The sequence below is a fragment of the Amphiura filiformis genome, chromosome 1 (genome assembly GCF_039555335.1).
Source record: "Amphiura filiformis chromosome 1, Afil_fr2py, whole genome shotgun sequence".
Lineage (NCBI taxonomy): Eukaryota > Metazoa > Echinodermata > Ophiuroidea > Amphilepidida > Amphiuridae > Amphiura > Amphiura filiformis.
The window spans coordinates 951,983-969,198 of NC_092628.1; the positions used below are offsets into that span (position 1 = coordinate 951,983).

Consider the following 17,216-nt stretch of genomic DNA (forward strand, 5'->3'; position numbering starts at 1 on the left):
GCTAAGAATGCACGTGCACTTCTCTGTGTGCCTTATCAAGGGATGGCATAAGCTATATATTATTACAATGTTAGCCATTTAACCAATCAAATCAAGTCAATTTTGAGTCCTGTACAGGGGCGTCGCTAGACCAATTGGATTTTATTAGGGGAGGGGTATATATACTACATATTTGCCGAGGGAAATATTTTTCCGTAATAAAATTATGAATGTGAAGCATGAACCCTGAATGAGGCAGACACCACAAAGATCTCAGCCTTTAAACTACGGTGCTACCATTGTGTCTTAATTACGTGTCACTTGGCACACACTAATGAAAATGAATGGGTCCTTGCCAAGATTGATCCAAAAGTAAGAGCAATATTAACTGACAAAACAGAAGCTGTAGTACTTTGGTCACGTACCGGGGTCACGTAGCAAGAGGCAGTGGGGGAAAGCTTGCTAGAACCCTGTTACAGGGGAAAACACAAGGTAACCGAGGCAGAGGACGTCCACGTACATCATGGGAATCAAACATCAAATCCTGGAATGACCGCATACACTGCAACCCAATCCACACAAGACAGGCATAAATGGAGGCTCATGCAACCAACCCCCATGATGAGGATGGTATACTGAGTGAGTGAAATGGTACTAAGAACAAGAAATATTCCTTTTTCTATATTTATTTTTGGGCAGGTGCGGCGTGCCGCACCCGCCCTATATCCCCGCCCGCCCTATATTCCTTGACTATTGACCTACTTTTTCACATGCCGCAGTGTTGAGAAAATATTCGTGCCGGTTATATCCCAAACACCCACAGAGGTAATAGATTACGGCGAGTTTTGTAATTATTACTTGATTTTGATATGTAAGTAATACGATAAAGTCGTCATAGGCAGTAATGTGTTTGTATTAAAAGAAATAACAAAAATAATTATTTAAGTAATAGAAATACTATTTGGAAATTGCAGCAAGATTTGCAGATGTTTTTATTTGAACAGTACCAGTTCACCAGTTTTGCTAGTTTTCCTAATCTTTGGACTAAATTAATAGCATCGTGAAGGTCATATATACTGACAGCTTCGGCATGTACTTAAGGGCTGGGGTATGAACGTTTGGACAGTATTTATTTTGGGACATTAGAGCACATCAGACATATCGAATTGCATTCTGAATACGAAGAATGTCATTCTGATATCAAATAATTTTGATTTTTGAAATTCGCAATTTAATACACATTTTATGGCAAATCATTAAAATTGATATTTTGATATTTAACAGTACTTGAAGTAAACTTTATAAATCTGATGATTTATACTTAAAGTGTATGTAGGTGGGATGAAAAGCCGACGATCAATTGAAAATTTTGACCTTTCGTATTGAAGATATGGATTTTTTTCCCAAAACACCAAAAAGAATTAGGTCTTTTTGGGAAAAAATCCATATCTTCAATATGAAAGGTCAAAATTTTCAATTGACCGTCGGCTTTTCCTCCCTGCTACATACACTTTAAGAATATATCATTAGATTTATATAATTTACTTCGAGGACTATTATATATCAAAAATTTGAAAAATATCAATTTTTTATAATTTGTCATAAAAGTTGTATTATATTGTGATTGTAAAAAATGAAAATTATTTGATATCAGAAAGACATGCTTCGTATTCAGAATGCAATTCGATAGGTCTGAGGTGCTCTCATGTCCCAAAAAAAAATACTGTCGAAACGCAATAAACGCTCATTTTGGATCCCTTAAATACAGCTTGTATGTGCATAAAGTGCTTGCTGATGCTTGTATAAAGTATTAAAGACAAATTATTAGAATGCATGTGCACCAGTAGAAATGGCCCAGGTTGAATAAAATAAATAAACATATGAATGAATATTTTATTCCCTGGATTATTTTTGTTGGGACAAAATAATGATATACTCGTAGTTTGACGCTTTGAAATATGTTAATCATAATAAAGTTACAAAGTTAAAAATAATATCGAAATATTGTAAAATCAAACTTTTCCCCTCATAAGTTGTATCAAAACAACATATTGAGGAAATTGATATGACAGATTTTTTAACTTTGATATGGAAAGATACCCCAGCCCTGTTGTCTCACCAGAGAAGATGAGCAGAAGTCTTTCTATCTGATGATAAAAAAAACACTCTAGGTGTGATTACGAAAATGTTTTAAATAACTACGGTATTATCTACAAAAGTTTTATAACAATGTTCATATATAAAATGTTAACATAAAACGTCTTCTGTTATGATGTGAAGGGTTAATATAAAAACAGGGAAAATCTGTTCCAACTGACCAGCAGAGAACAAAGGATAAGCAATAGATAAGATTAAAATCAGGAAAATATGACACAACCTCCAATGGGGAATAACAAACGTATAAACGTATAAAGTTAAAAACTTTGTTTATACGTTTTGTGTAATTCCCCCATTGGAAATCGATGTTGCGTCATATTTTCCCTGTTTTTAATTGTGAACTTGACTTACTCATTCTTTCATTTCTCTTGACAATTTTTCATTTGCCCGCCCAAATCCTTTTAAAGGAATTTTTATTACTAGAGTTGTCAGGGGCAATTAATCCTGGTTCAAATGTACGCTAAGCGTGTGGTGTGAGCACCGTGGCGCTAGGGCCCGTACTTAATTAGGCCTCTGGTGAGATTTATAAGGTCAAAGCAGGGGTCCAAGCAGGACAGGATTTACCTTTTTGGGGGTACTGGGTAAGGCCAAAATTTGGAGGTTCCCCAAACTCAGCAAGTCAAGTTCTGCCTACATAAGATCGACAGTGGCGGCGGATGTATTAAAATTTAGAGGGGTACGAGCATATTTTGTCCGATTAAAATAGGACATTTGCGCGCGAACAATTTTCAATTTCAGACTATTGTAGCCCAAAATGAAGATGAATTTTGATATTTGAAGTGCCAATATACCCTATTTTGACACAAAACAGTGGGTTTTTTCGGCTAAAATGAAGATGCATAGGGCAATTTCGGGGCCCTCAAACTATGTCGGCCCTCGACCCGGGTCCAAAAGCTTATTTATTTGAGCATTTTAATACACGGCATAAAAAAAGAAGAAAAAAAGCGCAGTGATTTATAGTGCGCTACGCACAGGCACAACGCCTAGACGTTGAACCACAAACCTCAACACACTTTACAGGTTGTCGCTGACCACTACGGCCCCATATCATTCCATAAACCATTAAACAACAAATCATGGACTTTGCTGCTTCAAGGGCGCACACCCTAGACATTCCACAATAACAACCTTCGCAAACAGGATCAGCTCCCCGAGTTTCGTACGGGTTACAACGAGACAAATTAGCAGTGAGTTCCTTGTCCGGGGGAATTTCAAGCCATACCACAATTTTATACTCATACGCTATCAGCACACCAACGCGTTGCAACACGGTGCCCGGAAGCGGCTTTATTGGTTAGCTTTGTGTTAACAATTGTGCCATGTAACCCATAATTATTTGCTTTAAATTACTTTGTTTTTACATATGAGGGCCTGGGACAGAGGGTCCCAAATGTTAAAATATAGGGCCTATAATATTTGACCTTTGGAGCTCATGTACTCATGAAAGCCGCTCAAGCTGCCTTCGTTATTGAAAAATGGTTGGCACTTTGTTTTGACATTTGGGCCCACCGGAAGTCCTGATCTTGGATATCTGGACTAAATTTGGCAAAAGTCACATCCAGTGGGAAAAGGCCATTAAGTGTATGCGGTCCAAATAGGGGGGTTCTTTGTAGTTTTAGAGCTAGTTTTAATGATACCCGTAACATTCGGGGCCCTATTGCCCATACTGGATGACCTACAGGTGCATGATGTATTTTGTGAATGTAATTTACAATGCTCTAGAATTATCAGTGTACCAACTCATAGTCCTGATGCTATTTATTTGAAATTTTATTTTCCTACATTAGTGGAACCAATATTTTTTAGCATCTTTAAACCTGAAATGATAACAAATTGATTGGTTCCATTTTTTCTATACCTTTGTGGTTCCACGGGGGTCGAAGGTCACAGTGGGGGAAAAGCTTAAAAATAGTACCATCATGCTGTAATATATCTGAAATTGTTTCTCTTATCACACGGAATAAAAAATCAAATTGTCATATTTATCTACGGTGCTTAATTCAGGAGTTATACGGTCAAATAGCTCGAATAGGTCAAATGTCTAAAGTGTCATACACAGAGGTCAAAAAATAACAAATGGTCCGATTTCATCGAAATTGGTCTAAGATTACTCCCCTTATTAACATAATTAACATAGGAAATATCAAACATATATTTCATTCACAATTTAAGTACATTTTGTATATGTACAAACATGACATTTGACCCATAATTTATTCCGGTTCTGAGGTTATAAACTTCTCAAATGAATTATATTCCTATTTGGTTTGCCGAGAGGAGTAATTTGAGATAAATTTCGATTGAATTGGTGCATTTTGAAAATTTGGCTTCTGTGCATGAGATATTTGACATTTGACCTTATTTACTCTATAACTCCTGAACTAAGCAATAAGCACCACTATATGATGACTTTTTTATTCCTAGCAATTAGAGGAACAATTTGAGGTATACATCGTAATAGAACTTTCATTGCGACCTTCAACCCCTCGTGGGAAGTATTGGGGGCATAGAAAAAAATTGAACCAATTCTAGTTGTATCCTTTGAGGTGTAAGGATGCCAAAACACATTGGTTCCACTGATGTAGCAAAACTAGATCCAAACTCTAATGATAAGAAGCAGGTATTAGAAAAACTCATTGGTGTGACTTGACCTCGACCCAGATGACCTCGACCAATCAAAACACCATAGAACTGATGACACGGAACCATACGACAGAAGTCTATCCGATAACTAGTGATAAGAATCCGGTGTTATAAAGTGAGAGACAGATAAAGAGAAGACTCAACGTTATGATCATTGTATATCAAACATGGGAATTATAGAAAGGGTAGTAGCAATCTGTATCATTGTACAGATAGGTAAGTGTTCATTTCTAATCAAGATTATTGAGCAAATATGAAAACACAATTTGTATTTTCATATTTTCTTCATTAATTGTAATCTCGACCTTTCAGTTTTTGCAGGTGTTGAAGCAAACGTGTATACCTCTTTTTTAGATATATGAGTTGTTGTAACTAATACTTGAATTATTGTTTTACGTGTTTCAGGCATCGGCACAGGTACAGATGCATACGAATACTGCGATGGTAGGTCACTTGATGTTCTCTTTTAACTTTTTTTTTTTAAAACAAGAATGCTGATTCTCATTTCCGTTTTAGTTATGACATTAATCTAAAATCTGTATTGTCTTCTTCGATTAGGTATTATGTCAAAATGTGTTCTGATGTAGTCTATACGTTGATGTATTTGCTTATATTTGAAATCGATTTATGTAATTATAATGTATCTACTTCATGCTTTCGACGTGAGTGCTGTGTGAGGTTTGTAGAATTTGGCTGTGCGTTTATTTGTAACTTAGTATATGTATAGGGGGTGCAGCAATTTTCAGGCATTATTGCTTTCAGTTGCACCTCCCCCATCTGTTTTTTTCCTGTGTTTATTTGTTATAATTGTGTTTTTATGATGGAAAATAAATGACTATGATTGATTATGATGCTTAAGTAAGTGAAGGTATTGATAACATTACGGGTGTACTACACCCTCGATAATTAGTGTCTATTTTGCATTTTCTCAAAACTAATAACACAGTGGTAACAAAAGTTATGTATATTATAGGGCAAGGAATCCAATTACTACACTGAAATTTCAGGTACCCAAGACAAGAGGTTCATTATTTATGATAAGAAATTAGGTACCGCTAGGATGTACCTCATTTCTGATCATATATACTGAACCGCTTGTTTTGAGTCACTGAAACTTCAGTGTAGTAATTGGGATCCTTGCCCCAATAATTTACATAACTTTGGTTACCAGTGTGTTATTATTTTTTGAGAAAAATGCAAAAATAGTTACAATTTACCACAGGGGTGTAGTACCCCCTTAAAGAGTAGGTTTTCAATGTGGGGTCTTTTAAAGATCGATGCATAGACATGCACATGCAGTAAACAGATTAAAAGGAAAAGTACAGTACTTACTTACTTACTTACTTTCACATTTATTTCCCAGGCATTCCGTGCGTGTGTTTCCCTGACCTAGGGTGTTTTCCCAATCGTCCAGAATGCGGAGAAGATGGGACCAGTCTTTTACCACAGTCACCCGACAAAATCGAAACCAAATTCCTGCTTTTTACATCTGCCGGTCAAACCTCGGGTGTAGAAATACCATATACCGTGACTAGAGATGCCTTACTTGGCGCAGGGTATGATCCCTACCTGGAGACCAAGTTTGTTATACATGGGTTCATTAATTCAGCAGATAGTGTTGGGATTTGGGATATTAAGAATGCCCTTTTAAGTAAGGTAAGTAACGTCCGCAGAGAAACATCTGTTTAAGATAATTTTGTTTAATCTCCTAGACGGCTAACAACAGTAGCTTTATTCTCATTCTTAAACACTTCATTTTACAATCAATATATTAATCATAAGTATACAAAATTTGAATCAAATTAAATCCTACATTTTACAAAGAATTACCCAGGGCTTAGAATCGATCAGTCCCGTTGTTGCTATGCACCTCCAATTGGCTCAAATAGCGCATACGAGTATCGCGTCGATACGCACTCACGTAAGCGTGTAATATCGTGTCATATCACACAGGTAAGAACATTCTCAAGTGTTTAAGAATTTTCAACAGCTGTTTGCTTTATGACATGAGCAAAAAAATAATGTCATACAAGCTTACATCCTTACTTTATATCGATTATCATTGATTTGCCAAACCACCAAACCCTAAGATTCACCAACAAATCTAGGCTTTTGCATTTTCTGTATTCATCTATTGCTATGGTAGTTAATCCGATTATTACGTCACTTCTACAGCGAATAGACTTGTCTACTTTGTCAAGCATCTGATCGACAATTACCCTAGCTAATGAAAACTGATTTGTTCAGAAACAATAACAAAATTGGTTAAAAAAACAGGTTTTCAAATGGTGATTTAAATTTTCCGTATTAGCTAAAGTTACCATGGTTACCGATAACCAGTGGTAGTTAATGAACTAATAAATGCCCAAGTTGGAAATGCTTGATTCCCTGGAAAACTGCAGACAACAGGGCTAGACGGTAACATGAGTAGGTTAATTCACCTTAATGCATGGATAGTCTTGCTGATATGGGCTTACATTCCCTTCGCCATCCAATCCTGACATCCAGTACCGTCAAGATTCGTATAAAGGCGCATTTGGATTCCTTTGCCTTGGGATAAATTTCTTGTGCAAATAGAGCGCTACCTCCTCTGAAATCCCAACAGCAATAAAAGTTCCGTGTCCTTATTTGCTGGTGGGAATTTTACGGGATCGGGAGGGCCCTTTTAGGTTGTGCCTAAAATTTCACTTATGCCATGCATCATAGGAGCCCATAGCCCCATTAGGCGAACCTTTACGGTATGCCACGAACTAGTAAGACAACAACTAGTATTTGCTGGTCAGTTTATACTCTCATTTCCACATCGGTTGTTTCATTCTGTGCCTTTAAATTGCCATTTTTTCATTTCATTTTAGGGCAACTATAACGTAATAATGGTGGACTGGGCAGCTGGAGCCGACCTTGGGTTAGTAGACATCATTAAATTTTGGACAATCTATCGTCAAGCAAGTCAAAATACTCGAATAGTTGCCAAACAGTTGCAGCTATTACTAGAGCAAATGCACAGCGAAGTTAATTTACAGTACAATGATGTCCATTTGATTGGCCATAGCCTGGGAGCACAGACAGCTGGTCTCGCCTCTGGGCATTTGTCCGGAAAAATAGGCCGCATATCAGGTATGTTATCTTTAAAGAGTGTGTATTTTTGAAGATAACGATATTTAATTAATTTCTTTGAAAAGCATTGTCCTTCAGTCATGTCAGTGACATTCTTATAATGCTTACGACATAGTATGGATACTTTATACATGTAACTGGAATGAACGTTTTGAGCGTTTCGACAGTATTTTTATGGGACATGAGAGCACCTCAGACGTATCGAATTGCATTCTGAATACGAAGCATGTCTTTCTGATATCAAATAATTTTTATTTTTGAAAATCACGATATAATACAAATTTTATGACAAATTATAAAAATTTGATATTTTTCAAATTTTGATATATAACAGTCCTCGAAGTAAATTTTATAAATCTAATGATATATTCTTAAAGTGTATGAAGCTGGGAGGAAAAGCCGACGATAAATTGAAAATTTTGACCTTTTATATTGAAGATAAGGATTTTTTCCCAAAAAGAAAAAAAAAAAATAGGTCTTTTGGGGGAAAAATCCATATCTTCAATACGAAAGGTCAAAATGTTCAATTGATCGTCGGCTTTTCATCCCACCTACATACACTTTAAGTATAAATCATCAGATTTATAAAGTTTACTTCGAGTACTGTTAAATATCAAAAATATCAATTTTAATGATTTGCCATAAAATGTGTATTACATTGCGAATTTCAAAAATCTAAATTATTTGATATCAGAAGGACATTCTTCGTATTCAGAATGCAATTCGATATGTCTGGTGTGCTCTGATGTTCCACAATAAATACTGTCCAAACGTTCATACCCCTTCCCTTAACTTTCCATTTATAAATATTTACCTCCCTACCTTAGTACCTTCTGCCGATCTTTCCACACATTTCACACATGGGTATTGGGTACTTTTGTTTCCGCAGTGAACATTAATTTACGCTTGCACCCACATCTCATATGCATAGTTTATCGCTTACATACCCCGTGTCTTGATTAGCTATTGTAGAGGGGGAGAGGGGGAGGGTTTCGGTTCGTAGTCCAGGGTATAATAGAATGACTACTGCACACCATGAAGAATATATTTCATTTAAGTGCTTAAAAGTCAAATTTGTTCCCTGTAAGTAGCTTTAAAACCTAAATACAAAATGAGGCTTCAAAATTATTTCTAGAGTCAGGATGTAGGTTTCATTACACCTCAAATCACTTATTTATTGTCAACAGTGCAGGGTAGTTTAGAAAATTAAAAATCGAACAAAATCACCTGATCCGTGAACTTTGTCTTTTTAAAGTGCTTGTTTAAACGTGAACGCGGCACGGGAACACGTGATGTTGATGTCATTTTAAGAATGCCGATTGGATACATCGACATAACTTGACTCCATTCGTTCAAGTACGGCGTTAACGTAATAAAAACTATTCCTGCAAACTCGCAGGTGTAACTACCGGTGGCTTTTTCCAATCATACACTTCTAGTGCCCGTTTCTATTCATCGTTATGTATTCTTCTCCCGTGCATTATTTTCGCGAACTACCCTTCACAGCCCAAATTATATAAACCTGCACGCTAAACAATGCATTATCTAAAACCTGCACGCTAAACAATAGATTCTAGATAATACGTGCACGCTCAAATACTAGAAATACTACTTTCACATAACCATAGAGTTAGGTGACGCTTTCGACACAGAGGTCACATAACTATATAATTGTCTGTTCGATATATATACCATCAAAAAAGTACGAATATACATTCTGTGGTGTTAAAATGGTATAGTTACAAACGGTGTTCTAGAATAGGGTACAATTACCGAATAGGGTGCAACTCGCTAGACTTGAGTCCAGTCCTCGTTTACGGAGTTTAGGGTTAGGGTTTAGGGTTGGGGTAGTGCAGTCTTATAATAAGACTAGTAGAGTTGCACCCTATTCGGCAATCGCTCGTGCAAATATCATTGTCATAAATTATGATTAATGACCTCAAATAAATCAAACATCAAATGAGAATAATCGAGCTTCTATTAATTAAAAAGGGCCAAAAACAGGTGGATCATAATTATACAAGATGACACCATTGCAAAATATTCAGCATTTTACAAATGAAATACATGTAGGCCTATATCTAAAATAACATAGCCGGGCCAGGAAACACACACTAGCGCATAATATCATGATCATGCTTTATAATACCATAGGCCTTCAAACACATGTGTTTGAAGGCCTATGATAATACTGAACAAATTGTTAAATCCCAATGTCGTGTGTTTTAATATAAGTAGATTTTAAAGTTCAAATTATAGAGCTATAAAGTCCAGTTGATATTCACCGTAGTACTAGTCGGACATCTAAATCGATCGTTTCCAGGTGAACTGGTTCAGTGCTCTCTGTGTTCGAAACCACGATATTAAATGATCACAACATAAAGTCAATTGGTTACAAACCATGCGTGAATAAGTTACTAAAGTATGACGTATGGCGCAATCGATACCATCGATACCATACTTATACAGGGATTGATTTTCTTTACCAGTTAAATGCTACGTAGCTGGTCAATGTCCTGACGGTGTTTTTAAAATGTAAGATATTTTCCTAATATTAAAGTAATATAATGAATGCAGCAATTAATATTGCCTATTGTTTTAATAGGCCTACACTCAAAGTGTATGACGGATAATGTACTCGTGCAAATGCATTCGTCAAGATAATTGCACTTGCCATGGAGTTATTGCATTTAGCTCTTGAGCCTATCGGCTCTCGAGCTAAATGCAATAACTCCACGGCGCGTGCGATTATCTTGACGAATGCATTGCACTCAGTTCATTATCCTTATCATAGCGGATTCAATATTGCATTTCTAAAATCAATTTATTATTAGTTATGCGCTTGAGAGTGTTACCAACATATAACGCTTAGTCTTCCACTTCTTGTGACTTTCTTGGTCCACAAAAACATTGAGCTTGTCATGTTGTAGTGTGGTATTAAGTAAACAATTACCACTGAATGTGACAAAATGATATTTTTTTATTGATTATCACATGTTTTGACCTCCTCAAAATTCACAAAACAAGAAGACTAATCCAATGAGAGCTGGCTGAAAAATTTCCTTCCATATAGGATGTTGCTGCAACTTTCAAATCTTGAGTTACTTTAATTTAAATGTACCCTGTGATATCGATATTGGGGTCATTGCAACAAATGAGGTGTGATAATGCGCAAAAATAAATTCTTCTTCGAATTCATATTCTATATTTGGCATACGATCAATTTTGAATAATGGTCATTCATTCGGAGGGGATTACTTTTTGGTAGATGTTTATATTTCGCCGTTAATTAATTGATATGCTGCCATCTGTCTCTTTGCCATCTGCTCCCTGTTTTCTAATTCTAGAGTGTCGTGTAACCTTATTTTAGCAAACAGATGAATCGCGTTCGATATTTTGCCAAAATCATAATGCACATACGTAATATTTGACATTGTCCTTAATTTTACAGGATTGGATCCAGCCAAGCCGAACTTCGAAGAAAAAGACAGGGTGTGTCGCTTGGACGAAACCGATGCCACATTTGTTGATGTTGTTCACACTGATATTGAGAAATTCGGAACAAATGAAAAGGTATTGGGCGATTCCAGTTGAAATCCTTACACCCCTGGGAAGACATGACCTAATCTTCCACACAGTACTGGGTGTAGATATCAAATGGAGTCATCCAGTCAGGCAATCCCATTTAAAATTCACACTCCCTGTGTGGAAGATTAAGGTCATGTCTGATGATGTCTCCCATAGGAGGTGTATCGATTTGAACTGGAATAGTCAATTACGCTCGTATATCCACTGTCATACAGGGTGTCCCAAAAACATAACCCGCATTGCGCCCTTTTGTTCTACTATTTTTGAAAAGTTGATCAAATCCATTTTGGTATGCAAAAAAAAACCTTGAATTGTTAGCTTTAATAAACCGAAACAAATATTTCAATCGGCTTACAACTTTTGAAGATATATTCTTTTTAAGAAATGTATCCGTTTTTACTCTGTCCACGGAAGAGGTTTGGCTACTTCAAAAATTAAAAAGGATTACTGATCATTTTAATAGTGAGATGAATGGCCTCCCTAAGGCCAAGTGTTATAAACGTACACAAATAAACAGCGTAATTTCATTGGACAACCAGGAATCCGCGCAGTTGTTTTAGTACCGAAAGTTTACAATATTTTACTCCAGCGAGGGACATTAAAACTTACTGAATACGTACCAAGTTTAAGAGCTTTAATTTAAGCTCCTCCCATTTGTAAAAACAACCAGTACATTGCAAGTGCATTTCACGAGTACCAATTGTTGACGAAGTATAGGAAATATCACCTCAAACAACAATAAATTTGATAGTAAGAGAACAATGTTGCATAAAGTCCGACATTGTGTCCCCACAAAGCCCCAATACAGCATACTTAAATCAGCCATTTTAGGCAAATGGACTACATTATGAGCACTATAATGCAAACTCATATCAAGCAATTATTTTACAATATTTCCTCCCGACGCACCCCATATAATATTTAGCCCGTGCGGTTTATGCAGACCCCTTCCTGACTAGTCGTGGCACTTCGCGAAGATATTATATTCCATACTTCATGTCAAGTCTGTATTCATGCGACCAATCTATTGTAATATCTTTGTAAAGGGTGTCTGCCTTTCGTCTCTTTGGTCAAAATAAACATCGTTTAGAGGCATTATAATGCTTTTAGATGGAATTTGAAACAGTTTGAAACGGTTTGAAACAGTTCAAGTAAATATCGGTTAACTTATTGTTTTTGTAAGCTGATGGAATTGGTTGTATTGATCTGAGTAAACCTTTTTTTTTCAGTCTGGCGACATCGATTTCTGGCCTAATGGTGGTCTTAGCCAACCGGGATGTTTTCTAATCGGATGCAGCCATGGACGATCGATGGAATACTTTGCTCTGAGTATAGATGGCGCATGTCACTATACCTCTACACATGCATCTCAGCTATGCGACAACTCGCTGTGTTCTGAGTGTCCTATGATGGGCATCAGGGCAGATAAAAGTTCTGCGAGAGGTGACTTTTGTTTGACTACGACCGACACTAAGCCATATTGTTAAAAGTTCGATTGTTAATAGGCGGAAAAAACAAAAACAAAATAATATCTGAGTTTGTTTCAAATCAAAATCTTGTAGGAATTATGACTTCGGCTAAACTTACATCGACGGCAGAATCCTACACTGCAATAAAGTACAGTAAAGGATCAGTAAATATTTCATTAAGGAATGAAACTGCATAATAAATCATTGTTTATTACAAGATGTTCATTAAAGAAAAGTAAAGGAATTAAAATTATTGGCCGATATGAAATAAATATTTTAATTTTCAAATGCGTTTTCAATCGAATTAATGGTGAAATTTTCACTTAAAAAAATTCTAATGTGTATCACATCTTGAAACTTTGATGTGTTTGATACATAATATATGTGATCCCTGGGCCTCATGGAAGAATAGCGGATATCCGCCCAGAAAAAAGAAGAAACGAAATAATACAAATCAAAACAAAGATATCGTAAGAGCATGTTTTGATTTCTAGTGAATGTAGGGCTAACGATGGTCTTACACTCGGTGTTACAAATAAGCCGGAATGGTCAAGGGTCATTCGAGCCCAAGGTCTAAAATTCTACGGACCTTCATGAATTTGTACGGGCCAAACTCAAATTTTAAAATTTACCATAGTCCTACTTATTTCAAACAGGGCATTTTGAAGACGTTAAGTGCTGCACAATATTCGACGTAGAATACCGTAAAACCCCGTCTACAAGCATATAGTGTGCTTTTGATGAAAGCTACATTAATCCAGTCGCCATTATGGAGTTTGAGCAAATAAATTACGGATCCAAGCATATACAAACAAGTATTATTTTAAGACCGATCTATTGTATTGGTATATTAACGCTTGCTTCGAATTAATTAAGCTTTTATAAAAAAAACACTATATATGCTTGTAGACGGGGTTTTACGGTATTCGTTCCACAAGTATTCGTTATTCAATCTAAACATCTCAAAAAAAGGAACTAATACTTGTTATCAATCTAATGATATGTATTTTAAGTGTATGTAGCTGGGAAGAAAATGTTGACCTTTCATATTGAAGACATGGATTTTTTCCCAAAACTACTAAAAAATTAGGCGTTTAGGGGAAAAATCCATATCTTCAATGCGAAAGGTCAAATTTTTCATTTGATCGTCGGCTTTTTATCTCAGCTACATACACTTGAAGTACATATCAATAGATTTAGACAGTTTACTTCGAGGACTGTGAAATAGCAAAAAATTTTTAAAATATCAAGTTCTAATAATTTGGCATAAATTTTGTATCATATCGCGATCAAAAATCAAAAATTATTTGATATCAGAAGGACATTCCTCGTATTCAGATTTCAATTCGATATGTCTGATGTGATCTCATGTCCCACAAAAAATACTGTCGAAACGTTCATACCAGAGCCCTTAACAAATGTCGTTTTTGACACTAAAACAAACAAGAATTATAATGATGTATATTCATACGTAGCCGTAAACCTAAATAGAAAGCAAAATTATACTTCTACGCTACTCAAATTTGGTACACTCACCGGAGCGCTTTCACCGGGTCAACCGGCGTCTTCAGCGGATGTTATTGCTCTGAAGATTGTTGTTGCTAGTGATGTAGTACTAGGACACCTCCGATGACGTCACAGATGTTCATGACGTCAAACGTGAAGATGTTGTGCTGAACCGTGACAAAGGGTTGGACATCGACCCTGTCTGGGACAACCTCCTGACCCCCCGGAACCAAGGGGGCGGCACAACATCTTCAAGTTTGACGTCATGTTGATGAGCAAATTTCAGAGTGTTACGAGTCCTACTGACTCAAGGCCAAAATCACCTTTTACCCGAACTCACACGAATGCACAACACAAATACACTGTTTGATTTTAAGGTAACAAATCTAAGTCTTTAATTGAAAACAAAGTATGCTTGGTACATATAACAACAATTACAATAAAATCACACAAACAGTTTTATTCTATCGGTACTTAACCAGCGGTCTTCTTGTTGGTGATTCTAGAGTTCTTGCAATGTTCTGGACGACTGATGTAATATATCCTTATTCACTTGTCCTGCGAAAATCAGCGAAGTCCAGTGTACACTTGCATTTATAAATCCTTGCGTATAAAATCCTCATATGAAGCTGATGATGCTTCCTCCAATCTCCATTGCGCTGCTATCTCCACAAATATATATCCTTGCGCTGCTTTCTCCACAAATATATCTCCTTGCGCTGCTTTTTCCAAAAATGGTGTTTCTTTCACCATTCTCTCTTTCTTCAGGGAACAGGTTTCTTTAACACAGCTCCGCTGTTTTATGACAGATGCGTGGCCTTCACAAACCCGGCAAACTCCAGCAATTTGACAGAAGAACTTTAATCCTTTGATGAGGAAGAGCACATTTGTTTGCTCGCTATCTCCTTCGTTGCTGTATTAAAATAGCTCAATTATTGGCTACATAAACTGGTTAAAATGTACTTCTTTTTTGAAGCACGAAGACCATCACACACATGTGGAGTTTACAATCTCCCATGACATTCTGTCATATACATTTTCAGTCATAATAAAGGCTATGACCGCCTGTCAGATCTGTATCCAGATGATAATAATCGTAACATTTTTCATAAAGTCCTTCACAATCCGCAGAAGACCCTCTATGTCTTACTTTGGTCCATTTTCGTAGCTTTGAAATAACCATATTTCCAGCTTATCGGTGAAAATATCCATCCATCGCTCAGAGGCTGTTTTAAATAGCACTGTCGGAAACTCATGATCTCCCTGGCCACACTCAGTAATACTCCTTGAGTATCCTGATTTTAATTGGTTAACATTATTTACTCTCTTTTTGAGAGCTATAGCTACATCCATTCACATTACAATCATATCGATACAGGTCTGCCTAGAATTATTACCAGCATGATGTTTTATTGCTAACCATCTGGGATTTTCCCCAATGTTCTAATAATAGACATTCACCTTTAACATTACATCACTTCCTGGGGGTTTTCCCACTATTTCAGTTCACTTTACTATCTCAGGGGATGGACATAAATAGTCCTCATAAATGATGATGTCATTTCTATCATAGGGGTTTTCCGAAAAAGTCATAAACAAAATATTGCATGATTAGAAAGGTAACTTCCCCTATTTCATGAATTTCCTTATTATACAGGGTACATCACAAGAGCAATAACATCCGTTGAAGACGCCAGTTGATCCGGTGAAAGCGCTCCGGTGAGTGTACCAAATTTGAATAGCGTTGAAGTATAATTTTGCTGTCTGCAAACAAGAATTGTCTATTTTTTGTTTATTTTAAATTATTTTTAAAAAACCCTCCTTTTGCATTTAGGTTTTTGAGCCACCTGCAGGATACAAATTTGGATTTTTGAAGCATTTTAATTAACTTTATTCGTGATGTGCAGTAGTCCCTACAGGTCCAGATTGACACATTCTATGTCTATATCACACTTATGACGCGATCAATGAAGTTTATAACTCGCCAGTAAGTAAATCTAGAAAATAATATGCAGTATGCAAAAGGAGTCAGTTGTCTGTTCTATTCATTCCCATTATACCATGCAGATAAGGTATGGTAAGATGCTTACTTATACATGGACACAGTGTAACATGGACACACATTTTTAATAGGCATATACTTTCACAAACCAGAGAGATGAGAGAAATTCCCAAATTTGTCATTATTAGGGTTCATGTTATTGACGGAATATATAAGCAAGCACTAATGGGTAGATTTTATGAAGCTTGGGGTTTTTTAATACTAATGATCATGTTTAAGAATAGGGACTTAATTTTTCAGTAAATTGGCTGTTTGAAAATACGCAGTGTATTTTATCTTATCACTTGGTTAATAATTGTACTGACCTTACTCAACATTCAGTAAAGCATATTATAATCATGTGATTGCTAGAAGCCAATAATAAACATGATTAGAAAAAAGGCTAAAAATTTCATACACTTTACGGTCTCATTGCAAGATCAAATGGACTAAATAGTCCTTGTCTTATGGGGCAGAATTTAAAAAAGGTATTCAAACAGAGGGTATGAGATATTAGGAATTATTTCCTAGCATCGTAATCACAGACCTGGTGGACTGCAATGGCTATTCAAGATACAGGATATGTAAGAGATAAACTGTGCATATATGATATGGGTATAAGTGGCATTATAGATAGTTCACTGCGTGAACAAAAACATGCACTGGATCTAACCGAACATGACTCCCTCACTTGACACGAGACCCTGTACAATGGT

General features: G+C 36.3%; 1 protein-coding gene across 1 annotated transcript; it reads left to right on the top strand.

Moving 5' to 3' along the window:
- Nucleotides 1-386: 386 nt before the first annotated feature.
- On the top strand, nucleotides 387-13,106 carry LOC140169367 (pancreatic lipase-related protein 2-like). The gene is made up of 6 exons (XM_072192626.1): nucleotides 387-618; nucleotides 5,185-5,223; nucleotides 6,143-6,435; nucleotides 7,635-7,896; nucleotides 11,348-11,469; nucleotides 12,714-13,106. The coding sequence occupies exons 1-6, from the start codon at nucleotides 573-575 to the stop codon at nucleotides 12,969-12,971; spliced, it is 1,020 nt and encodes a 339-aa protein (XP_072048727.1). The 5' UTR covers nucleotides 387-572; the 3' UTR covers nucleotides 12,972-13,106.
- The last annotated feature ends 4,110 nt before the right edge of the window (nucleotides 13,107-17,216 follow it).